Source organism: Anomaloglossus baeobatrachus, chromosome 10, assembly GCF_048569485.1.
Source record: "Anomaloglossus baeobatrachus isolate aAnoBae1 chromosome 10, aAnoBae1.hap1, whole genome shotgun sequence".
NCBI classification, from domain to species: domain Eukaryota; kingdom Metazoa; phylum Chordata; class Amphibia; order Anura; family Aromobatidae; genus Anomaloglossus; species Anomaloglossus baeobatrachus.
In genome coordinates, this window is record NC_134362.1 from 44,988,485 (window position 1) to 45,015,174 (window position 26,690).

At 45.2% G+C, this 26,690-nt stretch overlaps 2 protein-coding genes across 2 annotated transcripts in view; one reads left to right on the forward strand and one right to left on the reverse strand.

Moving 5' to 3' along the window:
• Positions 1 to 1,291: 1,291 nt before the first annotated feature.
• C10H11orf68 (chromosome 10 C11orf68 homolog) lies at positions 1,292 to 6,711 on the reverse strand. The gene is made up of 2 exons (XM_075325659.1): positions 6,519 to 6,711; positions 1,292 to 2,378 (listed from the first exon to the last, which is right to left on the reverse strand). The coding sequence occupies exon 2, from the start codon at positions 2,366 to 2,368 to the stop codon at positions 1,643 to 1,645; it is 726 nt and encodes a 241-aa protein (XP_075181774.1). The 5' UTR covers positions 2,369 to 2,378; positions 6,519 to 6,711; the 3' UTR covers positions 1,292 to 1,642.
• Positions 6,712 to 6,898: 187 nt separating this feature from the next.
• DRAP1 (DR1 associated protein 1) overlaps positions 6,899 to 26,690 on the forward strand; it is a 29,163-nt gene continuing 9,371 nt past the window's right edge. Inside the window, exons 1-3 of the mRNA XM_075325662.1 lie at positions 6,899 to 7,068; positions 15,782 to 15,854; positions 16,403 to 16,496. Of these exons, the coding sequence (XP_075181777.1) occupies positions 7,027 to 7,068; positions 15,782 to 15,854; positions 16,403 to 16,496 (209 nt within the window). The 5' untranslated portion in view covers positions 6,899 to 7,026. The remainder of the gene's footprint in view (positions 7,069 to 15,781; positions 15,855 to 16,402; positions 16,497 to 26,690) is intronic.

Consider the following 26,690-nt stretch of genomic DNA (forward strand, 5'->3'; position numbering starts at 1 on the left):
AAGTAGCGAATACTACGGCTTTCGGGTTACTCCCTACTTAGCGACTATTTCCAATGACTTACATTGCACCCGCTATTTGTAATGAATATGCGATTAGAGGACAGCACTCGCTAACTATTTGCTCAACACTAGTGAAAGCCCGTGAAGTAATTTGTATTGTAACCTCTTGTTACATAATGTTTCTATGAACTAATGCAGATTTTTATTAACTAAAATCATTATACTGAAACCACAGAAAAATAAACTTATAAAAAGTTATTTGTCTTTATTACTGTACTGGGAAATTATCCACACAATATTGAAAGGCAGATTCATGAAGATGTTCATTCCCTCTATGTCAGCGGCAGCAGGCGATATGTGCCTATTATTTATAAGAGAACACTCCCTGGAGAAGTCATTGGTCCTGGTGGTAATTTTGGGAAGACAGAAGGTTTGTGTGTGTGTGTGTGTGTGTCTATGTCTATACAGTGCGTCCACCCATATCCTGTCCACCACCATTAACCTGAGAACGGCGGCAGCTATAGGCATAGAAGTGGTGTCTAGGTATAGTAAAGTAGCCATGCGCTATGCAATGAAACCACCTATAGCGCCACCTGGTGGAAAACAACGGAGTTAGCATTTTTATCTTGAAAACGGAATGAGATAGAGAAAAAAAGTGAATTACAGTTGTAGGGCATCATCAATTCAATACGAATCGACACCTTGCATACAGAAATGCTATGATTAGAACGTGTAAACTCACAAAGCTGCGGACGTGAAGCGATACCTCATGGAGACCTTCCTACAAGTCATTGGGTATGGTGGCTGTGTGGAGTGGCCTCCACGCTCACCTGACCTGACCCCTTTGGACTTCTTTCTGTGAGGTCACATCAAACAGCAGGTGTATGCGACCCCTCCACCAACATTGCAGGACCTACGACGACGTATCACAGATGCTTGTGCAAACGTGTCACCTACCATATTGCACAATGTGCAGCAAGATACAGTATGCTGTGCAGAGTCCAGACGTGCATTGCAGCTGACGGGGGCCACTTTCAGCCTCTAAGTTAAATGAGTGCCATATGCGGGACAAGCATTCAATGTTTGGGGGGGGGGGGGGTCATGGGTTTCATATCATAGCATTTCTGTATGCAAGGCGTCGATTTGTATTGAATTGATGATGCCCTACAATTTTTAATTCACTTTTTTTCTCTCTAGTTCCGTTTTCGAGATAAAAATGCTAATTGTTTTTCCACCAGGTGGCGCTATAGGTGGTTTAATTGCGTAGCGCATGGCTATTTTACTATATACCTAGACATCATTTCTATGCCTATATATATAAATAAATAAAATGTATGTCTATGTATGTGTGTATGTATATATATATGTGTGTCTATGGATAGAGATTTTATATATATAATATATATATATATATATATATATATATATATATATATATATATATATATATATATATATATATATATATCACACACACACACACACACTGTATAGTCAAGTTTTCAATTCGAACCGGAATGTTGCCTTATTACAGCACAATTATACTAACAAAATCAGAAAAATGAACCAGAAAAAGTTCTGCATAAGCGGTAATATAAATTATTCTCAGTTGTAGCAGTTGGGAAATATGATAGGTTTAATTTTATGTAACTTCTATGTTTGTGACCTTATTGGTGACTCTGGACCGTCGTGGGATGCATTCCAAATCAAATCGGCTTTCATAGATGGTTGGGCATATCTGCCAGTGATTGTTTCTGTAAATGCCTAAATAGGTGTAGACATCAGGCTTGTAGGTCAGTAAACATTTTACGCCTGAGCTCCGTATGACGGCATCTGTTTGCATGATGCTCTCTTCATCAGTGAAGTCTTGGGTGTACACACAGATAACATGCTTACTTTCATGATGATGAGGACTCACTTTAGCAACAGTAAGCCGACCTTCTACCACTGCAGTAGCTATTCCACTCCAGGCATGGTCAACTTTAAATCCAGTTTCTAAATGCATAAGCCATTTTCCAGATGTTACTCCATAATTAAGTGCCAACTCGCGAACAAGTTCATAATTCACTGTGCGTCCCGTATTTTGGAGTTTTTCCCAAGCATCCTGAAGGTTCTTGCCGCCTTCAACCTGTGGACAGTAGCCTGGGCCGTACACCGCAATCCACCCGACTGGACCAGATCCTTCCTCAGAATCTCCAAAACGAGGCACCCTGGAGGGTCGATAGGTTTCTAACCACTCGTGAAATTCCGCTCGTGGAGTTTTGCGGGCATCGAAGATTATCCAGGGATCCATATCAGCAGCCATGGACTCGGCAGCATGGTCTTCTGCTCCTTTTGAGGCCCGCTCACCCTCCTCAAGATTTAACATGTTTGCACAACTGCAAAGAGATAAAAATTAATAAAAAACAAAAATGACTGTATTTGTAAAGATTCCTTTGCTTTTTTTCATGGGACTTCATATCCTTTAAAATACTTCTGCAAAAAGACTGCAGTTAAGGCTATGTTCACACACCGTTTTTTTACCTGCGTTTTTGCTGCAGAAATTTCTTGAGAAATTCTTGTAACCTTTCTGCAGAGATTCCCCAGCCAAACCTATGGGAAAAAAATTATGCGTTTTTTTCTTAAGAAAATTCTTTCAGTAGATTTTCTTAAGAAAAAGAATGAGCATGTCACTTCTTTTCTGCAGCTAGCTGCGTTATTTCACTCCATTGACTGTAATGTAATCATAAAATAGCGCAGGTAGCAAGTGATGTGCGTTATTCCTGCGTTATTTTGCGTTTTTCAGGACAGTGTACATCACTGCCCTGCGTTTTGCAGGGAAGTGATGTCGCTAGGAGAGGAAGAGGAAGAAGAGAAATAAAGTGTGTGCTCCGCTGTATTTTTACCATCCAGCCGGGTAAGCACACAGCGGCGGCCCAGTATTCTCAGGCTGAGGAGGGCAAGGGCCATGGATAATGACCCCCCTTCCGCAGCCCAGAATATCAGCCCGCAGCTGCCCCCGGGACTGTCGCATCCATTATGCAGCAGTCCTGGCGTGTTACCGGCTCTTCCTGTTGCCGTAATGCGGTGGCAATCAGGGTAATATGGAGTTAATGGCAACCAATAGCTGCCGCTAAGTCCAAGATTAGTAATGGCAGCGTCTATGACATACCGTCACTAATCTGTAAATGAAAGTAAAGAAACACTCACACACCCCGAAAAATCCTTTATTTTGAATAAAAGACAAAAAGCCCCTCTTTCTCCACTTTATTAAATCCCCCGAACACACAGCTCCGACATAATCCACAGCGATGTCCCACGGTGTCTGTGAGCGAGTGCACAATGCAGCTCCCTGAGCGATGCTGCAGTTAACGCCAGGTCATTTCTCACGGTCGGTGATGGGAACACATTACCGGCCGCGAGAAGTGCAGTGTGTGTGTGTGGGGGGGCGGAAACACAAACATCATAAATAAAGCTGGAATATCTATCCCTCTATTATCTATCTTTTTTTGTTTTCTGTTTTTTTTTCTTTTTCAATGTGCTTTATTGCTGTAAAAGCATTAAAAAAACGTAGGGACCAACCTGAAAAAAAACGCACCAAAAACACACAAAAACGCACCTGCGTTATTGGTGCTTTTTTATCGCAGGTGCGCTAATCCTTCACTCTCAAGAAATTTCTTAAGAAAAATCATTTTTCTAGTGTGAACATATCCTAAAAACTTTACTATGGAAGAGTAAACCAGAAGGAGCAAGTACAGAGCAGGTGCTGGCTGTGTTATACTGCTGACACTTAAGAATAGTGACTGTGATATCAAGACACCAGCATCTAAGAGGCTAGGAAGAAAAGGGGGTCTGCATCTAAAGGCCATCATCCAAACCCTGCCATGGAGGTGATATTTGTTCTGACTGCTGAAGCCCCTCCATGTCACTAACACTGTGAATCCCAACAGGATCAGTGGAGACAGCGGACACAGGTAAACACGTCACCAATGGTGATGCTGCATTGAATAGCATGTTAGAACGCCCCTGTGGGCATGCTACCATGCTAAGGGGGCAGACTAGTTGGGGAAAGTAACACCCTTGCGACTAGTCCCTACGCTCATTAGCATATTAGAAACAAATTTTTAAAAATACTCTCTAAGGCCTGTTTCACACGTCAGTGATTCTGGTACGTATGTGCTAGTTTTTATACGTACCAGAATCACGGACATACGCAGACCCATTATAATCAATGGGTCTGTGCACACATCAGTGATTTTTCACTGACCGTGTCTTTATGCGGAGTACACACGTGTCCGTGACTGCCATACGGAGACATGTCCGTTTTTTATGGCATCACTGATGTCCCACGGACCACACTATGGTGTACTCCGTGAAACACGTACCAGAAAAAACGTGCATTGAAAATAAAAAGCATTTTCAACTCGCCTTCTCCAGTGACGCTGTGTTCGGCAGCTGCTCTCTGCTTCTTCCTGGCCGGCTCATTATGGCATGCATATTCATGTATGCAGCCAGAGCCGACCCGGAAGTAGCTGCAAAGGTCAGATAGTGGCGACCGAATGCAGCAGAGCCGTAGACTTCAGCACCACGGACAGCAGGAGCAGGGACAGGTGAGTTCATCACCATGTGCGATGACGGATCAAGGATTGCATATGGACAACCCACGTGTGCCGTGAATCACAGCACACAGAAGGCCATGGGTGTTTTTAACACATCAGTGAAAAACGTCTGTGTAAAGGTACCATCACACATAACGAGATCGCTGCTGAGTCACGGTTTCTGTGACGCAGTAGCGATCCCGTTAGCGATCTTGTTATGTGTGACCTCTACCAGCGATCAGGCTCCTGCTGTGAGGTCGCCGGTCGTTGCAGCATGGGCCAGGCCATTTTCTTCAAAGGCGATGTCCTGCTGAGCAGGACACATCGCTGTGTTTGACACTGTGTGACAGGGTCACAGTGACTGCTGAGATCGTTATACAGGTCGCTACTGCCACCTGTATTGTTCCTGCATCGCTGGTAAGATCTGACTGTGTGACCTCTCACCTGCGACCTCCCAGCGACTTACCAGCGATCCCTATCAGGTCGCATCGTTTTCAGGATCGCTGGTAAGTCATTGTGTTACTGGGTCTTAAAACAGGCCTTATCTATGCTACTAGATACAGGGACAGTTAGGCAAAAATTAGCAACATGCACCCAGAACTGCCCGTGGTCCTGGCTGCATATTGCGCCTGACAGGTTCCCTTTAAAGTCCCCTAAACGGAACTAATAAAAATGTAAAACCAAATGTAAAAATGTACATAAACACCTTTTCTTCAAATCTAAATGTATAATAATATATGAGCTTAGTAAGTACCTGTCTGTTCTGCACAAGGACAACCTCAGCCTGTAATTCCCTAGCTTCATTTCACATCTTATTAACAGATCAGCTCCTCCTCTTCTGCTCTGCTTTGTTGATGTGTTTGTGACTGCAGACATGATGCTGATTGACAGCCATCTCCACGCAATCAGGCAGCGGTCAGCCATGCTGTCAATCAGAATGATGTTTGCAGGGACGCCCCATCAACAAAGCAGAGCGGAAGAGAAGGAGCCGCTCTGTTGATGTGACGTCAGCGTAAGAGGAGGATTCCCCGGCAGAAGCGGTCCGTGACTCCTCTGAACTGGCAGGAATTGTCACCGCTCGCTGCCTGTTAGTTCTTAGCCCATATGCAAAACTAATAAGAGTCCCAGATAACTCCTTCAACTTTGCCCACTGATTTGAAAAGCACGAGCTCAGGGTTAATCAGGAAGGGGCATCAATTTCACCGGAATAATCCAATCTCTCACCCTGTGAGCTTGTCCTTGTGGGCGCGGGCGACATGATTTGTATTAACAAATCTCGCAGCCGTCTGAGATCTGCGTCATTGCCGTTAGAGGGACGTTCCCATCTCAGTATGTAGTAGGTGCAATAATAATAATAATAATATTAGCAAATACCTTCAATTAGAACTGTAGTATAGTTCTCCTGATTAGCTGTCTCTTACCTCATGTGCAGGGCATTGCAGCATAGGTATCCATAGTTACAACCAATCATATAGTGACAGTTGCTCGTGGTCGTAACCATGGATACCTAAGCTGCAATGCCCTGCGCATGAGGTAAGAGACATACCTAATCAGGAGAACTATACATTTTTAATTATTTGCTAACAGTGCTTTACTCACCCTACCTGGGTCCGGTAGATAGTCTCCGCCGCCGCTCCTGATGTGTTATTGTCTGTTGCCCATAACGCTGCCGCCAATCCCTGAGCTCAGCGGCTCGTGCCGCCGACAATGCGACACTCGTCCATCTCACCGACTGGCTGCAGCGTTATCGATGAGACATCAGCACTGCAGACAATGACAGACACACAGAGCAGAGGGGGAGACTTACTGCCACACCCTGGAGGCAAAAAGCCCGCCCCTGAACCCAATAATGGATTAATATGGGGCATGTGAGAAGAAAACACACAGTGGAGGATAAGCAGCGCCCTCCCCGGCTGCTGGGAGCAATGACTGCCCTATTACCTTCTGTGCCACTCCCCAGTCCGGCTCCTCGCACTAACAAGGCCGCAGCAGGGCTGAGACCATGGACTCTGCCGTTACGGCGCCGCTCATGGAGGGACAGGGCTTACTACAGCCGAGGCTCCGCTGTCACCATTCCTCAGTATTAAACTTCCGGTTCTAGGCCCAGTTGCCTAGACGACGGCAGCCATGTTTGAAATTGGGCGGGGCTTTACAGATTGTGTAACTTTAAAACTTTATTAACAAGGAGCCGCAACGAATTACGTCATCACGATCACAGATTTTTTTTTTTTTTTTTTTTTAAATAACTTTATTAACAGCTACTTTACGAGCACCGTACTGCACCAGGAAGCATCATTTTTTTTATTTTTTTTTCCTTCAATAGAATAAACTTTATTAAACCGCTCCCGGCGAACATCGCTTGATAGAAATTCTCAGCGGTTGCGGTGCGGGACTTGTCCTCGCGGCTTGCTGCCCCCGGTGGGTCACGGTTCGTCCTCCTCCCTCAACGATGCCGAGCAAGAAGAAGAAGTACAACGCCCGCTTCCCGCCGGTGGGTTTGTGGCCTAGTTCTGCATTGGCCGTCGTATTTTCCTGCTGCCGCCGTCCAGGGAGCGTGTTTGTGTCCTTCACGGGTATATTGTGCGTGTCATTGTCGCACGCTGTCACTGCGCCTCCCATCCGTCCCCTATGGCCGCCTCTGGCTTTGTCGCACCGTGTGACCGAGCGTCCAAGCTGCTGCTGCGACTTCTGCTGTCCTGCTCTGTTGTCTCCCAGTGACTGGCTTTGGTTCAGGTCCATCATTGTGTCCCCCCAGTCCCTGCACTGGTCTCCCCCAGCTCTTACTGGTCACTTTCTATCCTGGTGTGTATTAACCCTTGCATGACTGCATGTTTTATCATTTCCTTGCTCTTGTTTTCACCATTTATTCGTTTTGTGACGTTGCTGTATTGGGGCGTTTTGCGGCACGAGATGTCGTTTTTAGGCTAGTTCCACACTTGCGTTTTTTGTTTTTTTTTTTCCCTTCAGTCGTAATCCGCCGATTTGTAAAACAGCGTTAACGGATTCCGCTGCTTCCCATAGACTTGTATGGACGACGCATTGCGACTGACGTCCTTGCGTTGCATCCGCCGGCCGGAAAGACCGCAGCATGTAGCGTTTTTCTGCGCTTCCCTGAGCGTCAAAAAATGCAATGTGGAGGATTCCGTCGGCGTCCGTCATTTTTATAATGGAAGCCTATGGTGGCGGAATCCGTCATTTGACAGATTCCTGTAACGGATCCGTTTTTACACAACTGCGCATGCTCGGTTGAGTAATTGTTGAAAAAAAGGCTACAACGGATTCCGTTGTTTGCAGGATCCGTACCATCAGTTGTGCCACTATGTGCAACGCATCCGTTACATCCGTCCCACAACGCAAGTGTGAAACTAGCTTTAGTGACAACGTATTTACCATATAATGTGCTCGAGAATGTAAACGTCTTGGGGGTGGGGGGGGGGGGGGGGGAATTTTTCTTCTGCTATTTTGTTTTCATGGGTCTCATATTTCTTGTATTTCTGACGTTTATTATGCGGCACGATCCTCCAGATCAGTCCGCGTAAAGGGGCGTCCCGAAAGCAGCGTTTAGATTAATCCTACACGTCTGTATATAATGTAATCTGATCACTTTACTAATAACGATGCTGAAGTTGGTTTCTTATTCGTCAGTTTCTTATTTCACAATTTAGTATTTTCAGTTTTTTACAGGTTTAACAACAAAAATAACACCTCCCAATGATAAAATACAATGCACTGATGGGCCCTAATATAAATACACTCAAAATCGGCTGTGGAAATTATAAAACTGGTGAAAAAATGGGCATCAAAGTGGGCAAAGAAGTATGTTAGTGAAAGGGTTAAATGGCTTTGGGCCAGTGATCTAACACGAAAATTGCATACCTAGTGATGCCCCCAATCAGTTTCAAGTGACTCCAGCCTGGCCCAAAGGGGTTCTGGGCATCAAAACTGGCATCAAAGTGGGCACACAGACAATTTTCACAGATTTGAATAAGTAACTGGTGTTTTTTGAGGGGTAAATGGCTTTGGGCCACTGATCTCACACCACATTTATATACCTAGTGATGCCACACATCAAATTCAGATCACTCCAGCCTGGCCCAAACAGGTTCTGGGCATCAGAACTGGCATCAAAGTGGGCAAAACCTCTTTAAACCCTTCAAGAACACGAGTTACTTATTCAAATCTTTGAAAACTGGGGTTTTGCCCACTTTGATGCCAGTTCTGATGCCCAGAACCCCTTTGGGCCAGGCTAAAGTGATCTGAATTTGATGTGCGGCATCACTAGGTATGTAAATGTGGTGTGAGATTTGTGGCCCAAAGCCGTTTAACCCCTCAAAAACACTAGTTACTTATTCAAATCTGTGAAAACTGGGGTTTTGCCCACTTTGATGCCAGTTCTGATGCCCAGAACCCCTTTGGGCCAGGCTGGAGTCACTTGAGTTTTATTAGGGGCATCGCTAGATATGCAATTGTGGTGTTAGATCAGTGGCCCAAAACCATTTAACCCTTTCACTAACCTACTTCAGTGCCATCCACTTTGATGCCCATTTTTTTGCCAGTTTTATAATTTTTGCAGCTGATTTTAAGTTTCTTTATATTAGGGCCCATCAGTGCATTGTATTTTATTATTGTGATGCGTTATTTTTGTTGTTAAACCTGTAAAAACTGAAAATACTAAATTGTCGAATAAGAAACCAACTTCAGCATCGTTTACTAATATAGGTTGATTAAAAATTCCCCATAGTTTGCGCTCTGATGCCGGCCTCCGCTCTGCCCACCGCATCCTCTCCTTACAGTGCACAACGATATGCACTGCTTTATTGGCTCGTCGCTCCTTATAGGAGCCAGTGAGGGAGTGCACTGTCACTGCACACTGAAATCAAAATATTGCAGGGACACCGAGCGCACGGTCACTGCACACTCCAAAGCAATATAACTCAGGGACACAATCACTGCACACTAAGCAATATAGCTCAGGGACACCGAGCGCACAGTCAATGCACACTCCAAAGCAATATAGTGCAAGGACACTGAGCGCACAATCACTGCACATTCAGCAATATAGTGCAGGGAGCATACACTGAGAACGCAATCCCTGCACACTCCAAAGCAATATAGCACTGCGACACTGAGTGCACAGTCAATACACACTGAAAGCAATATAGCACAGAGAGCGCATGGTCACAGCACACTCGAAGCTACGGTATATAGTGCAGGGAGTGCACACTGAGGGCACGGTCACTGCACATTTAAACCAATATAGCGCACACTGAGCGCATGGTCACTACCCATTCAATGCAATATAGTGGAGGGAGAGCACACTAAAAATGACAATTGTCACATGCTCAGTAGAGCAGGGATGAACTCGGCCCCTGAAACAGATGTCACTGATGAGGCTGTGACACTGACCACAACCCTGGCCCCTGATGATGACTGGTTGGAATGTCCCAGCATGCACTGGGGCTTCTCATGAAATATCAAATTATAAAGAAAATGCAAGTTTTGAAAAAAAAAATACGCGATAACAAACTGCAGGGAATTTTTAATTATTGTAACTACATAAGAATAAGTGATTAGATTATTACACTAAATAGACACTTCGGATTAAATGACACTTTGGTTATAGACCACCTGTACAAGGTGACACCTAGGTTGTATGGATATATACTGCACAGTGTATCACTTATAAGAGAGATATATTATTTTTATATGTGTGTGTATATATATGTGTGTATATATATATATATATATATATATATCAGTTAGGTCCAGAAATATTTGGACAGTGACACAAGTTTTGTTATTTTAGCTGTTTACAAAAACATGTTCAGAAATACAATTATATATATAATATGGGCTGAAAGTGCACACTCCCAGCTGCAATATGAGAGTTTTCACATCCAAATCGGAGAAAGGGTTTAGGAATCATAGCTCTGTAATGCATAGCCTCCTCTTTTTCAAGGGACCAAAAGTAATTGGACAAGGGACTCTAAGGGCTGCAATTAACTCTGAAGGCGTCTCCCTCGTTAACCTGTAATCAATGAAGTAGTTAAAAGGTCTGGGGTTGATTACAGGTGTGTGGTTTTGCATTTGGAAATTGTTGCTGTGACCAGACAACATGCGGTCTAAGGAACTCTCAATTGAGGTGAAGCAGAACATCCTGAGGCTGAAAAAAAAGAAAAATCCATCAGAGAGATAGCAGACATGCTTGGAGTAGCAAAATCAACAGTCGGGTACATTCTGAGAAAAAAGGAATTGACTGGTGAGCTTGGGAACTCATAAAGGCCTGGGCGTCCACGGATGACAACAGTGGTGGATGATCGCCGCATACTTTCTTTGGTGAAGAAGAACCCATTCACAACATCAACTGAAGTCCAGAACACTCTCAGTGAAGTAGGTGTATCTGTCTCTAAGTCAACAGTAAAGAGAAGACTCCATGAAAGTAAATACAAAGGGTTCACATCTAGATGCAAACCATTCATCAATTCCAAAAATAGACAGGCCAGAGTTAAATTTGCTGAAAAACACCTCATGAAGCCAGCTCAGTTCTGGAAAAGTATTCTATGGACAGATGAGACAAAGATCAACCTGTACCAGAATGATGGGAAGAAAAAAGTTTGGAGAAGAAAGGGAACGGCACATGATCCAAGGCACACCACATCCTCTGTAAAACATGGTGGAGGCAACGTGATGGCATGGGCATGCATGGCTTTCAATGGCACTGGGTCACTTGTGTTTATTGATGACATAACAGCAGACAAGAGTAGCCGGATGAATTCTGAAGTGTACCGGGATATACTTTCAGCCCAGATTCAGCCAAATGCCGCAAAGTTGATCGGACGGCGCTTCATAGTACAGATGAACAATGACCCAAAGCATACAGCCAAAGCTACCCAGGAATTCATGAGTGCAAAAAAGTGGAACCTTCTGCAATGGCCAAGTCAATCACCAGATCTTAACCTAATTGAGCATGCATTTCACTTGCTCAAATCCAGACTTAAGACGGAAAGACCCACAAACAAGCAAGACCTGAAGGCTGCGGCTGTTAAGGCCTGGCAAAGCATTAAGAAGGAGGAAACCCAGCGTTTGGTGATGTCCATGGGTTCCAGACTTAAGGCAGTGATTGCCTCCAAAGGATTCGCAACAAAATATTGAAAATAAAAATATTTAGTTTGGGTTTGGTTTATTTGTCCAATTACTTTTGACCTCCTAAAATGTGGAGTGTTTGTAAAGAAATGTGACAATTCCTACAATTTCTATCAGATATTTTTGTTCAAACCTTCAAATTAAACGTTACAATCTGCACTTGAATTCTGTTGTAGAGGTTTCATTTCAAATCCAATGTGGTGGCATGCAGAGCCCAACTCGCGAAAATTGTGTCACTGTCCAAATATTTCTGGACCTAACTGTGTGTGTGTCTTCACAATGGGGGGCGCCCCCCATTGTGAAGAAGCCCTTGCGAAACGCGTCGGGGTCTGTGGTACTGCACCTCCTTTGCTGACTTGGCGACTATGGGTATGTGTCATCTTAATTGTGTGTAATTTTTAGCCTCTTTTGGTTACCAGTTTGGGCAGGAGTGAAAGTGGAGTTAACTCACTCCTTTCATTCATTTTGTGAGCGATATGCTCCATTTAATAGGAATTACTTACTGACTGTCTGCCTAATAGTAACTACATCTCTGCACTATGTTGCACTGTATGTATTACTGGTTATCCATTGAGTGATTCCTTATTATTAATCACTATTCATGACACAATAGTCCCAGCTGTAGGCTGTTTTGCCTAATATACCTATAGCCAGCATTGGTGTGCATGTCCCACTACTGTTTGTATCCTTACCAGCACACCTTGAACTTTTTAATCGTGTTTGTCATATTAATGTTCAATAAAATATTGTTCTTTGCATGAAGGTAGTGTTACTTTCACCATATAATGTATAGTAAACAAGAATAAAATGATTTGGGAAGCTTTTGCAGCCATATTTTATTCCCAGCAAACCATACATGTCAGATTTATAAGGTGAAAGACTTTTTTTTTTGTTTTTTTTGTTTTTTTGTTTTTTTCCGTTTCATTTAAAAAAAAAAAAATGCATTCATTCAAAAATCAATGGTGACAAAACATCTAAAACAGAAAGTGAGTACAGGGTTAACAAACCCTGGAGAAGTAAGTAGTACTAATGAAAAATAGCTGGAGGGTTAATTTTCAACGAAGTCACATGAAGGTGTATAAAAAGAGCATGTTAGGCTGCTTTCACACATGTGCGGCACAATATGGCGCTTTGCAGATAAAACGCAACTTTTTTTTTTTTTTTGCCGCCAGTTGCGGTTTTTCCCCATAGACTTGCATTAGTGCCGTATTGTGCCGCATGGCCTTGCGTTGCGTAAGTTTTTTGCCGGATGTGGCATATTTAGCCCATGCGGCGGCCGGATAGAACGTTGTCTGGCACGGTTTTTTGTGCGGCGAAAAAACCGCATCGCGCCAGATTCGGCGCGATTTGCAATGCAATCCTATGCACGCCAGATGCGACGTCCTGCAGCAAAAACCGCATCCGGCCGCCAGATGCGTTTTTTTGCACTGCACATCCTCAGTATCAAGCCGCATCCGTCAAAAACCGGATGAGCCGCATGGAAAAACTTTTATGCAACGGTTTTTCCGCCGCATCCGTTGCATAGGTTTTTGAGCCGGATTGAGCCGCATTGCTAAAACCGGATGTGTGAAAGCAGCCTTAGGGAGGCAGAGTCTCTAAGAAACAAAGATGGTCGGAGGTCACCAATCTGTGAACAACTGCAGCGAAAAATCGTAGATCGATTTCAGAAAAAATGTTTTCATCATAAATTGGAAAGATATTGATTATCTAACCAAATGCAGCACATAATATCATCAAAAGTGTCAGATTCTGGAGAAATCCAAGTGTACAAGGGACAAGGCCGATGGCCCGTGTTTGGATGCTTGTGATCTCCAGACCCTCAAGTGGCTCCGTGTTAAAAAAAATGGCAGATTACAGCATGTGCTCGGGAATACATCCAGAAATCATTGTCTGTGACCACCGTTCACAAATGGAAGTTAAAGTTCTATTGTATAAAGAAGAAGCCGTATATCCACACAATGCAGAAATGCTGCCGTCTTCTCATCTATAATTTATTGAGGCAAAATGGGAAATTTTACTTTGCTCAGATAAAGCAAAATGTGACATTTAGTAGCGAAACCACAGACTCTGCAGGTGAGGCAAAACGTGAATCTGGCTTTTCTGCAGATTTTCCCGGGAAGTAATATCTGTGAATTTAATGTCCCTTTATAATGGAGTGAGCTCTCTCCAGACCATAATAAGGCTATGTGCGCACAGTGCGTATTTCGCTGTGTTTTTCTGGTGCGTTTTTGTACGTTTTTGGCCTCATAACTGCATGACTTTGCTTCCCCAGCAAAGCCTATGAGTTTCCATTTTTGCTGTTCGCACACAATTGTTTTTTAATTTTTTTTTTAAGCTGGGAAAAAAACATGGTCACGTCAATTCTTTTCTGCGTTTTACTGCATTGTCCACCCATGCAATGCATTGAAAAAAACGCACCGAAACGCAGTAAAAATGCATTCGTTTTTACTGATGCGTTTTTGTGCGTTTTTAGCGGCCATAAAAAAAATGCAACGTGCGCACATAGCCTAAACGTAATAAGTGTAGAGTGTATGTAGTGCCTCCCATTAGGATGTCGGGTTATCCAAATAGTTTATTTCAACATGCTAGCTCTGTGTTTTTAGGGTCTTTTCTTTTCGGAGGGGGCACAAGACTAAATGTATATTTAATGTTATGCGTTTTTGGTGCAAAGGAACTCAATCAAAATACATTTGTATTGTGTGTGTGTGTGTGTGTGTGTGTGTGTGTGTGTATTTATGTTTATACTAGCTGTACTACCTGGCTTCGCCTGGGTTAATAACTGCTGTTAACAAAATAGAATGTATTAACAAAAATGTATTCTGCACACAAACCACAAAACAAATAGATAGAAATGTAATTATTAAAAGGCAAAAACTAAGCTAATAGAAGCATTTCACAACATATATTTCATCACCACAGATATTCCACACAGATTTAACTAAATTGGCCAAGTAATGGGCCCGCTCTGTCTCTTTCCCCACTCTGTCTCTTTCCCCGCTCTGTCTCTTTCCCCGCTCTGTCTCTTTCCCCGCTCTGTCTCTTTCCCCGCTCTGTCTCTTTCCCCGCTCTGTCTCTTTCCCCGCTCTGTCTCTTTCCCCGCTCTGTCTCTTTCCCCGCTCTGTCTCTTTCCCCGCTCTGTCTCTTTCCCCGCTCTGTCTCTTTCCCCGCTCTGTCTCTTTCCCCGCTCTGTCTCTTTCCCCGCTCTGTCTCTTTCCCCGCTCTGTCTCTTTCCCCGCTCTGTCTCTTTCCCCGCTCTGTCTCTTTCCCCGCTCTGTCTCTTTCCCCGCTCTGTCTCTTTCCCCGCTCTGTCTCTTTCCCCGCTCTGTCTCTTTCCCCGCTCTGTCTCTTTCCCCGCTCTGTCTCTTTCCCCGACATCTTATTACCTCACATATAAGCTTCTTATACTATGAATGTCTTTTGTTCTTATAGCAACCAATCACAGGTCCTACTAATAACCTGTAGTTCCAGGCTCCATTTACTTTAATGAAGGCATGCTTTTTGGGAGAGTAACTGTAAAGCGCAGGGTTAAATTTTCCTGTCAAAACATAGTCTACGACGTTCCCTGGGTCACATGAGGTGTCTGTGCAAAATTTCGTGATTGTAAATGCGACGGTGCGGATACACTTTTCGTTTCACTTTTCCCCCATTATGTAGATAGGGGCAAAATTGATTGGTAAATTGGAACGCACGGTGTTAAAATTTCGCCTCACAACATAGCCTATGACGCTCTCGGGGTCCAGACGTGTGAGTGCGCAAAATTATGTGTCTATAGCTGCGACGGTGCAGATGCCAATCCCGTATATATATAATATATATATATATATATATATATATATATATATATATATATATATATATATATATATATATATATATATATATATATATATATACACATATAAAAAAAAATAATATATGCATCTGATATAGAAGCCGTGTAGTACAGCTAGTCTAATATATAAAGCTGAATGTGTGTGTAATATATATTTTTTTTTTATTTATTATGGCATGTATTATTTTTTGTTTTTATGGTTTTTTTTTTTTGTTTTTTTTTTTTTTAGGCAAGGATCAAGAAGATTATGCAGACAGATGAAGAGATAGGAAAAGTTGCCGCAGCTGTTCCTGTTATAATTTGTATCCTTTGGATAGTATAGTTATGCATTGGATTTTTTTTTTCTTTGTTTCTTGTGAGTGAGCGGTGATGACACAGGATCCATCTATCACATTAGAAGATATCAGCTATGCACACAGCTGTTGTTACTATCATTGTAATCCTGCCTCTGATGATAAGGAGACTGCTGAAAACTCTTCCTGAAAGGACATGAAGTATGAGTGTAAAATAACCCAGGGGTCACTGTGAAATTTGCTAGACTAATGATAGTTTTTGATTGTTTGATTTTTATTTCAGAAACCGATATGACAAAGTGTCACAGAAACCTGAGTATAAATTTTGCAACCCATTCCCATGGAGGGGGAGTCCTATCCGCCTGAAGGTGGTATCAGGACCTTGTGTGAGACCTTACATTTGGAGGAGCCGTCTCAGAGATGTTCTCAGAGAACTTTATGGCTTTTCATAACTGAAGGTCCCTACACAAGGACCTGCTGTTACTTTTTTGCAGATTTTGGGCCGGACGGCCGCCCTTTTATTCTGCAAATGATTAAGCTCCTTGACATTTTGGTAGCCCGTGCACTTGAGCTATTCCTGGAGTCGCTGCTGAAGAAAGCCTGTCAGGTGACACAGTCTCGAAGTGCGAAGACTATGACTACTTCACATCTGTGAGGTTTTATTTTTTTTGTTCTTTTTATCCTAAAACCTTGAGTTTGTTAGTTGTTGTGTAAATAGATAGCAATGCCCCAGAATGGCACTGAGCTGCATGATGTAATTTTGATACAATCCCTGTTTTTCTCAGCGTTAGATCTAGCAAAGCTCGCAATGCTGAACTGTGTATAACCCCACCCACACCACTGATAAGCAGCTTTCTGCCTATGCACAGTGTATACAAAGCTGACAATCAGTGGAGGGGGCAGGGTTATACACAGCAGTTGACAATAAAAAAAAATAAAATAATAATTTGTATTGGGCTTTCAGGATCACTCTGACTCATTGATTGGTGAGGGTCAGACTCCCTAAACATTTATAGCATAAAAAAAATTTTTTTTAAAGGGAATTGTCACCAGATGTTTTTTTTTTTTTTCTACCCCATCTGAGAGGTGTATGATGTAGGGGCAGAGGCTCTGATTCCAGTGATGCATCACTTACTGGTCTTTTGATACAATCCCTGTTTTTCTCAGCGTCAGATCTAGCAGAGCTCGTAATGCTGAACTGTGTATAACCCCGCCCACACCACTGATTAAAAGCTTTCTTCCTATGCACCGTGTACAGAGAAAACTGCCTATCCGTAGAGTGCGTGGGGTTATACACAACAGTTGGCGTGGAGGCACGCGCCAACTAGTACTGGAAGTGATTATCTTCTGATAAAACACTGATTTTACTGAAACAGAAGCACACAGCCTAGTAAGTGACATATTGCTGGAATCAGGCTGTCTTCCCCTACATCATACTGCTCTCGGATCACATAGAATCTGCCACCAGGATTTGTATTCTCTTTCAGTGGTTCTCCAGTCTCCATTTTCCTTAGTCCATAGAGAGCTAGTTTATTGATTTTTTTTTTTTTGGGAGCCTTTTAATAAACCATATATACAGAATCCAATCTTAGGGGGAAACGTTGCAGGGGAAGGAAAAGCAGCCACGTTAGCCAATGATGATCCAGAGGGCGTCTGTCAGACCACCATAGAGTTCTTGTGCTGACTGCAGCTAAAGCACACCTCCCAAAAAAAGCAGTAAAATTTTTTTTATTATATATCACTGTCATATATCATTGTGCTTTCTTTATTAACTGCAAAAAGAAAAAAAACACAAAACCCCTACACCAGTTTAGTAGCATGATAATCCTACAGACCTGGAGAATGTTTCAGAATCTTTATATTTTTTTTTTTTTTTATTTAATCCCTGAATGCTGTAAAAACACCCCCCCCCACCCCAAAAAAAAAAAAAAACCATGTCAGGATTGTGTATGTATGGATGTATGTATATATTTATTAGGCAAATGAGTATTTTGCTCACATGATACTTTTTATACATGTCGTCCTACTCCAAGCTGTATAGGCTGAGAGCCAACTACCAATGAAGTAAATCAGGTGCTGTGCATCTCTGTAATGAGGAGGGGTGCGGTGTAATGACATCAACACCCTACATAAGGGGGGCTTAATTATTAGGCAACTTCCTTTCCTTTGGCAAAATGGGTCAGAAGAGAGATTTGACGGGCTCTGAAAAGTCCAAAATTGTGAGATGTCTTGCAGAGGGATGCAGCAGTCTTGAAATTGCCAAACTTTGAAGTGTGATCACCCAACAATCAAGCGTTTCATGGCAAATAGCCAACAGGTTCGCAAGAAGCGTGCTGGGCAAAAAAGGCGCAAAATAACTGCCCATGAATTGAGGAAAATCAAGCGTGAAGATGCCAAGATGCCATTTGCCACCAGTTTGTCCATATTTCAGAGCTGCAACGTTACTGGAGTATCAAAAAGCACAAGGTGTGCCATACTCAGGGACATGGCCAAGGTAAGGAAGGCTGAAAAACCACCACCTCTGAACAAGACACATAAGATAAAACCTCAAGACTGGGCAAAGAAATATCTTAAGACTGATTTTTCAAAGGTTTTATGGACTGATGAAATGAGAGTGACTTTTGATGGCCAGATGGATGGGCCAGAGGCTGGATCAGTAAAGGGCAGAGAGCTCCACTCCGACTCAGACGCCAGCAAGGTGGAGGTGGGCACTGGTATGGGCTGGGATCATCAAAGATCAACTTGTGGGACCTTTTCGGGTTCTGGATGGAGTGAAGCTCAACTCCCCGACTTGCTGCCAGTTTCTGAAAGACAACTTCTTCAAGCAGTGGTACAGGATGAAGTCGGTATCGTTCAAGAAAAACATGATTTTCATGCAGGACAATGCTCCATCACATGCATCCAACTACTCCACAGCGTGTCTGGCCAGTAAAGGTCTAAAAGATGAAAAAATAATGACATGGCCCCCTTGTTCCCCTGATCTGAACCCCATAGAGAACCTGTGGTCCCTCATAAAATGTAAGATCTACAGGGAGGGAAACCAGTCCACCTCTGGGAACAGTGTCTGGAGGCTGTGGTGGCTGCTGCACGCAATGTTGATCGTAAACAGATCAAGCATCTGACAGAATCTATGGATGGTCGGCTGCTGAGTGTCATCATAAAGAAAGGGGGCTATATTGGTCACTAATTGTTTTGGGGTTTTGTTTTTGCATGTCAGAAATGTTTATTTCTATATTTTGTGCAGTTATATTGGTTTACCTGGTAAAAATAAACAAGTGAGATGGGAATATATTTGGTTTTTATTACGTTGCCTAATAATTCTGCACAGTAATAGTTACCTGCACAAACAGATATCCTCCTAAGATAGCCAAATCTAAAAACCCCCACTCCAACTGCCAAAAATATTAAGCTTTGATATTTATGAATCTTTTGGGTTGATTGAGAACATAGCTGTTGATCAATAATAAAAAAAATCCTCTAAAATACAACTTGCCTAATAATTCTGCACACGGTGTATAATTTATTTCTTTATCGTTCCTATGGGAGACCCAGACAATGGGGTGTATAGCTTCTGCCTCCGGAGGACACACAAAGTACTACACTAAAAAGTGTAGCTCCTCCCTCTGAGCTTATACACCCCCTGGAGAACCAGATCTAACCAGTTTATCGCTTTGTGTTCAGGAGGCATACATCCACACATGCATTCTCATCTGATTTTTGATTTCTGGACCCCCGGCATGTCCCTTCTCACCCCACTGTGTCGGCGGTGCTGTTAAGGTTGATTCCAAGGCTGGAGCCTTACATGCCTTGCTCCTTCACCATCCCTCCTGGGCTCTGGCTTGAAGTGGGAGCCAGCACGGTTCTCCATGCTTGGCAGGAGACCGGTCTCCATCCGCAGCCCTTCAGGATCTTGCTGGACCGGAGCACTCATCCCCAGGGACTTGGAACCCTGCGTCTCAGCAAGCTAAGTACCTGAGACGTTTATATATTGGGGGTCCCTGTACTTTATTGTTGGGGGAGAGTGTGCTGAGTGTGTTTTATGACATTTCCGGCGGGTTCTCTGGCTGTCGCCTGGGTTCGGGCTTCAGGATCTGGAGGGCACACAACACCGCTCCTGCGGTCTGGTAAGCCACAACCTCCGGTTGTGGACCTCTGTATATACTCTCTGGGGGTCATTCTGGCAGAGCCCCCACTCCAGCAGCATGTCTCACATGAGGAGCAAGGCTCCAAAGCTGTATTCAGTATGCACTGCATGTAAGCTCATACTGCCTGAACCGAGCACCTATCCACATTGTGATGCCTGCTCTAACCTGACGATGCCTCAGCCTGGAATCGCACCCCCAGTGGTCTCTCCGGCTGCTCCGGCTCCTGTGGCTGAACCCCCGGCTTGGGTAGAATCCTTATCTAGGTCTATCTCCCAGTCTTTTGCCGACTCCATGGGACTTCTGTCCAGGACTTTGCTGAACATGCATCAGCCCCCTTCACAGGGTGCCTCTGCTGCTAGGGCTCTCTCAGGACCGGAGCTCACAGAGGATTCATCATCTGGTCCCAGACCCCGTCCTTCTAAGAGGAGACGCAGGGATCCCTCTCCTTCCTCGTCCCGTGGCTCTGTTTCAGAAGCTGACTCGCAGGACGAGGAGGATGCCTTTACAGGGGGCTCGGACGCTACCTCCATGTGCCCCATTGATCTGTCCGAAAGTGACTCAGATGTTAGTGATTTGATTGCGTCCATTAATTCTGTACTGGATCTCAATCCGCCAGTATCAGAGGAGCAACCCTCTCTGGCAGAAAAGCACCAGTTTACCTCGCCTAAGAGGACAAAGAGTGTGTTCTTTAACCACTCCAGTTTTCAGGCCGCTGTGACCAAGCCTAGGGCCTGTCCTGACAAACGCTTCCCAAAGCGTGGTTCTGATGACCGTTTTCCCTTTCCACCTGAGGTGGTCAAGGAGTGGGCTCATTCACCAAAGGTAGATCCTCCGGTGTCTAGACTCTCAGCCCGGACCGTTGTATCAGTGGCTGATGGCACCTCTCTTAAGGATTCCACTGACCGCCAGGTTGACCTTCTGGCCAAATCTGTATATGAGGCGGCAGGGGCCTCGTTCTCCCCGACTTCTGCAGCAGTGTGTGCTCTCAAAGCCATCTCTGCTTCTCTGGAGGGGATGCATTCCTTCGCCAGGGAATCTATGCCCGAAATGGTTACCTTAACTTCCCAAGCTTCAGCTTTTTCATCCTATGCCATGTCTGCCATGCTGGAGGCTTCTCACCGCACTGCGGTGGCTTCGACTAATTCCCTCGCTATCCGCAGGATCTTGTGGCTTCGAGAGTGGAAGGCAGATGCTTCTTCAAAGAAGTACCTTGCTGGACTCCCTTTTGCTGGGTCCCGACTGTTCGGTGAACAGCTGGATGAAATTATTAAGGAAGCTACTGGCGGGAAGAGTACTTCCATGCCACAAACCAAAACCAGGAAACCTGCCCAGGGTAGGAACCAGTCGAGGTTTCGTTCCTTTCGTTCCTCCAACTGGTCGTCCTCTAAGCCCTCGGCCTCGTCCACTAACTCAGCCAAGGACCAAAAATCCAACTGGCGCACAAAAGCGCGTCCACAGAAGACCGCAGGAGCTGCTGCCACTAAGGCAGCCTCCTCTTGACTATCTGTCCGCGCCAGCAACGTCCTTAGTCAGTGGCAGGCTCTCTCACTTTGGCGACGCGTGGTTTCAATACGTCTCCGATCAGTGGGTGCGGGATATCATCTCCCACGGCTACAGGATAGAATTCTCTTCCAGCCCGCCAAACAGATTTTTTCTGTCAACTCCCCCCTGCTCCAAGGCCGCCGCCTTCTCTCAGGCCGTGGCATCCTTGCAGGCCAACGGAGTAATTGTACCGGTTCCCACCCGGGAACGGTTCAGAGGTTTCTACTCAAATCTCTTCCTAGTCCCCAAAAAGGACGGTTCCTTCCGGCCCATCCTGGATCTCAAGCTTCTCAACAAGCATGTTCAGCTGCGGCATTTTCGCATGGAGTCTCTGCGGTCAGTCATTGCCTCAATGACCCAAGGGGATTTCCTGGCATCCATCGACATCAGAGATGCCTATCTGCATGTGCCAATTGTAGTTTCACACCAGCGTTGGCTACGTTTTGCAATCGGAGAGGAACATTTCCAATTCGTGGCTCTCCCCTTCAGGTTAGCCACGGCCCCTCGGGTATTCACCAAGGTCATGGCAGCAGTGGTTGCGGTTCTGCACCTCCAGGGGTTGGCAGTGATTCCTTACCTGGACGACCTTCTAGTCAAGGCTTCATCCAGCGCAGACTGTCAGCGGAGTGTCTCGCTCACTCTCGCCACTCTAGCCCAATTCGGGTGGCTTGTTAATCTTCCCAAATCCACTCTGACTCCGACCCAGAGTCTCGCGTACCTAGGGATGCAGTTCGAGACTCTGCCGGCACTTGTGAAGTTGCCCTTAATCAAACAGCAGTCCCTCCAACTGGCGGTGCGCTCTGCTGAGGCCCCGCCGTCATTCCATCAGGCACCTGATGCAGGTGCTGGGTCAGATGGTGGCATCAATGGAGGCTGTTCCCTTTGCCCAGTTCCATCTGCGTCCACTGCCGCTGGACATTCTCCGCTGTTGGGACAAGCGGCCTTCCGCCTTGCACAGGTTAGTGGCTCTGTCGCCACAGACCAGGAGCTCTCTTCAGTGGCGGCTTCGGCCCCTCGCTCTGTCTCAGGGGCGCTCCTTCCTGGCCCCGTCATGGGTGATCCTCACCACGGATGCCAGTCTATCCGGCTGGGGAGCGGTATGTCTCCACCACCGAGCGCAGGGCACTTGGACTCCGTCCGAGTCAGCCCTCTCGATCAATGTGCTGGAAACCAGAGCCGTGCTTCTGGCTCTCCTAGCTTTTCACCACCTATTGGCGGGCAAGCACATCCGAGTCCAGTCAGACAACGCGACAGCGGTTGCCTACATCAATCACCAAGGCGGGACACGCAGCCGCCTGGCAATGTTGGAGGTCCAACGCATTCTTCAATGGACGGAGGACTCCAAGTCCACCATATCCGCAGTCCACATCCCAGGCGTGGAAAACTGGGAGGCAGATTATCTCAGCCGTCAAACCGTGGACAGTGGCGAGTGGTCCCTGCATCCGGCAGTGTTTCAGTCAATCTGCCGCAAGTGGGGCACTCCGGACGTGGACCTAATGGCATCCCGTCACAACAACAAGGTTCCGGTTTACGTGGCTCGCTCCCACGATCCTCAGGCATTCGCCGCGGACGCTCTGGTTCAAGACTGGTCCCAGTTTCGTCTGTCCTACGTGTTTCCCCCTCTAGCTCACTTGCCCAGAGTTCTGCGCAAGATCAGATTGGAGGGCCGTCGAGTCATCCTCATTGCTCCGGACTGGCCCAGGCGAGCTTGGTACCCAGACCTGCTCCATCTGTCCGTAGAGGTGCCGTGGCATCTTCCGGACCGTCCAGACCTTCTCTCACAAGGTCCGTTTTTCCGCCAGAATTCTGCGGCTCTCAGACTGACGGCGTCGCTCTTGAGTCCTGGATCTTGACGGCTTCTGGTATTCCTCCTGAAGTCATCTCCACTATGACTTGGGCCCGGAAGTCTTCCTCGGCCAAAATCTATCACAGGACTTGGAAAATTTTCCTGTCCTGGTGTCGCTCTTCCGGCTATCCTCCTTGGCCTTTTTCCTTGCCAACCCTTCTGTCCTTTCTACAGTCCGGTCTGCAGCTGGGACTGTCCCTCAACTCTCTCAAGGGACAAGTCTCGGCTCTGTCAGTGCTGTTCCAGCGGCGTATCGTCCGGCTGGCTCAGGTGCGCACCTTCTTGCAGGGCGCGTCTCACATCATTCCGCCTTACCGGCGGCCCTTGGATCCCTGGGACCTCAATTTGGTTCTCACGGTTTTGCAGAAACCCCCCTTTGAGCCTCTTAGGGAGGTTTCTTTGTTTCGTCTTTCACAGAAGGTGGTCTTTCTAGTGGTCATAATTTCCCTCAGGAGAGTCTCTGATTTGGCTGCGCTCTCTTCGGAGTCACCTTTTTTGGTTTTTCATCAAGACAAGGTGGTTCTCCGTCCGACTCCGGACTTTCTTCCTAAGGTGGTCTCTCCTTTCCACCTTAACCAGGACATTACCCTACCTTTCTTTTGTCTGGCACCTGTTCATCGCTTTGAAAAAGCGCTGCATACTCTGGATCTGGTGCGTGCTCTCCGGATCTATGTGTCTCGCACCGCTGCTCTTAGGCGGTGCACCTCTCTTTTTGTGCTAACCACAGGTCGGCGTAAGGGCCTCCCTGCTTCTAAGCCGACCTTAGCCCGCTGGATTAGGTCGACCATTTCGGATGCCTACCAGTGTTCTCAGGTGCCTCCCCCGCCGGGGATCAAAGCACACTCGACCAGAGCTGTCGGTGCCTCTTGGGCTTTCAGGCACCAGGCTACGGCTCAACAAGTCTGTCAGGCTGCCACTTGGACTAGCCTGCATACCTTTTCAAAGCACTACCAAGTGCATGCTCATGGTTCGGCAGATGCGAGCTTGGGCAGACGCATCCTTCAGGCGGCTGTCGCCCATTTATGAAGTTAGGCTCTGCCTACTTCTTAGTTTTTCTGTTTATTCCCACCCATGGACTGCTTTGAGACGTCCCATGGTCTGGGTCTCCCATAGGAACGATAAAGAAAAAGAGAATTTTGTTTACTTACCGTAAATTCTTTTTCTTATAGTTCCGTATTGGGAGACCCAGCACCCTCCCTGTTGGCAATTTCTTGTTCTGCGTGTTATCACCGGCTGTTGTCGTGGACAGAGTCTCCGGTTGTTCCGGTTCTTGCTCCGTCTTTACTTGTGGGTGGCTATTCTCCTTCAGCTTTTGCACTAAACTGGCTAGATCTGGTTATCCAGGGGGTGTATAAGCTCAGAGGGAGGAGCTACACTTTTTAGTGTAGTACTTTGTGTGTCCTCCGGAGGCAGAAGCTAAACACCCCATTGTCTGGGTCTCCCAATACGGAACTATAAGAAAAAGAATTTACGGTAAGTAACAAAATTCTCTTTTTTTTTTAAATTTTTTATTTTACAATTTCACAGTACTTGGAATCTATTATTATTGTTTTTCAGCACATTGACTACGACTCATCCCACTAAAGTACTCGTACGGCTTCATAACAGAAAAGCTCTGAAATAATCTGCATGATTAGATCTCAGCAATCATCTGGTGCTGTCAGCAGGCTACTTAGTATTGAGCGAGAGTAAAGGCGCACACTGCTGGAGGCACGCTGGGGTTTTAAATAGCGCTTTAATTAAGCTCGATTTGCACACCATATTTTTAGCGTGATGCAGACGTTCCTCATGCTGTAGGGCTGATGTTTAAAGCGGACCTGTCACCAGATTTCACCATGCAAATTGTACATATTGATAACTGGGCCTTTTGACCTGATGAGGCTGCTGTACTTACTTTGAAAATCCATCTCCGAATTTTTAGACCACCCCTCTTGAGTATTTTATGAGTCCATCTGAAGAGTGAAGTCCAACTATATGCAGTCTTGACCCACGCCGCAGCCTGACTGATAGCTGCACCTTCTATGGAGCAGTGTGAGATCGCAGCAGGGAGGAGGGACACTGAGGAGCTGCCAATTGGGCTAAATGCTCAGAAATTGAGTTTAATTTTTTTTTTTACAGCTGCTGGGATAGTTTTCATGAAAGTGCACCAGCCTCATCAGGTTTAAGAGATGTTACATAGTTATAGTTACTAAGGTTGAAAAAAGCCCTAGGTCCATCTAGTGCAACCTTCCTCCACCAGTTCTACATTTGGTCACTAAGTCATTTATAACCAACAATGTTGTGTGTACTGAGGAAATCATCCAGCCCTTTTTTGAAAGCTGTTATAGTATCTGCCATTACTACCTCTAGTGGTAGTGTATTCCACAGTCTGACTGCTCTAACTGTAAAGAACCCTTTCCTATTTAGCTGTTGGAATCGCTTTTCTTCCACTCGCAGTGAGTGCCCCCTGGTCCTTAGTATTGTCTTCGGAAGAAATAAGTCATGTGCCAGTCCTTTATATTGACCACACATGTATTTATACATATAAATGAGATCTCCTCTGAGACGTCTTTTTTCTAAGCTAAACATATCTCTCTTTTTCAACCTGTCATCATATGTGCGGCCTCCATTCCTTGTAGTAGTCTAGTTAGCTGCCTTTGAACTGACTCTAACTTCTGAATGTCCTTTTTAAAATGTGGAGCCCAAAACTGGATCCCATATTCCAGATGTGGCCTTACAAGTGATTTATAGAGGGGTAACAATACGTTGGGATCACGGGATCTAATCTCTCTTTTTATACACCCTAGAATCTTGTTTGCTTTTGCAGCTGCTGCTTGACATTGAGTGCTGCTGCTCAGCTTATTTGTAATGAGAATACCCAAGTCCTTCTGTTCTGTAGTCCCGAGTTTACTTCCATTTAATGTATACGCAGTTATAGGATTACTCCGTCCTAGGTGCATTACTTTACATTTATCAACATTACATCTCATTTGCCAAGTATCTGCCCATTCTGACATCTTATCCAGATCTTTTTGTAATATTATACTATCGCGGTCAGTTTTTAATATTCTACATAGTTTGGTGTCATCGGCAAAGACTGACACTTTACTATCAATCCCATCCACAAGGTCATTAATAAAGAGATTAAAAAGAATCGGTCTAAAGCTGGGTTCACACTAAACGACAGCGACAACGACGTCGCTGTTACGTCACCATTTTCGGTGACGTAACAGCGACCTTGTAAGTCGCTGTTATGATCGCTGCTTAGCTGTCAAACACAGCAGAAGCAGCGATCATAACGTCGCTGTGCTACATGTGCAGAGAGCAGGGAGC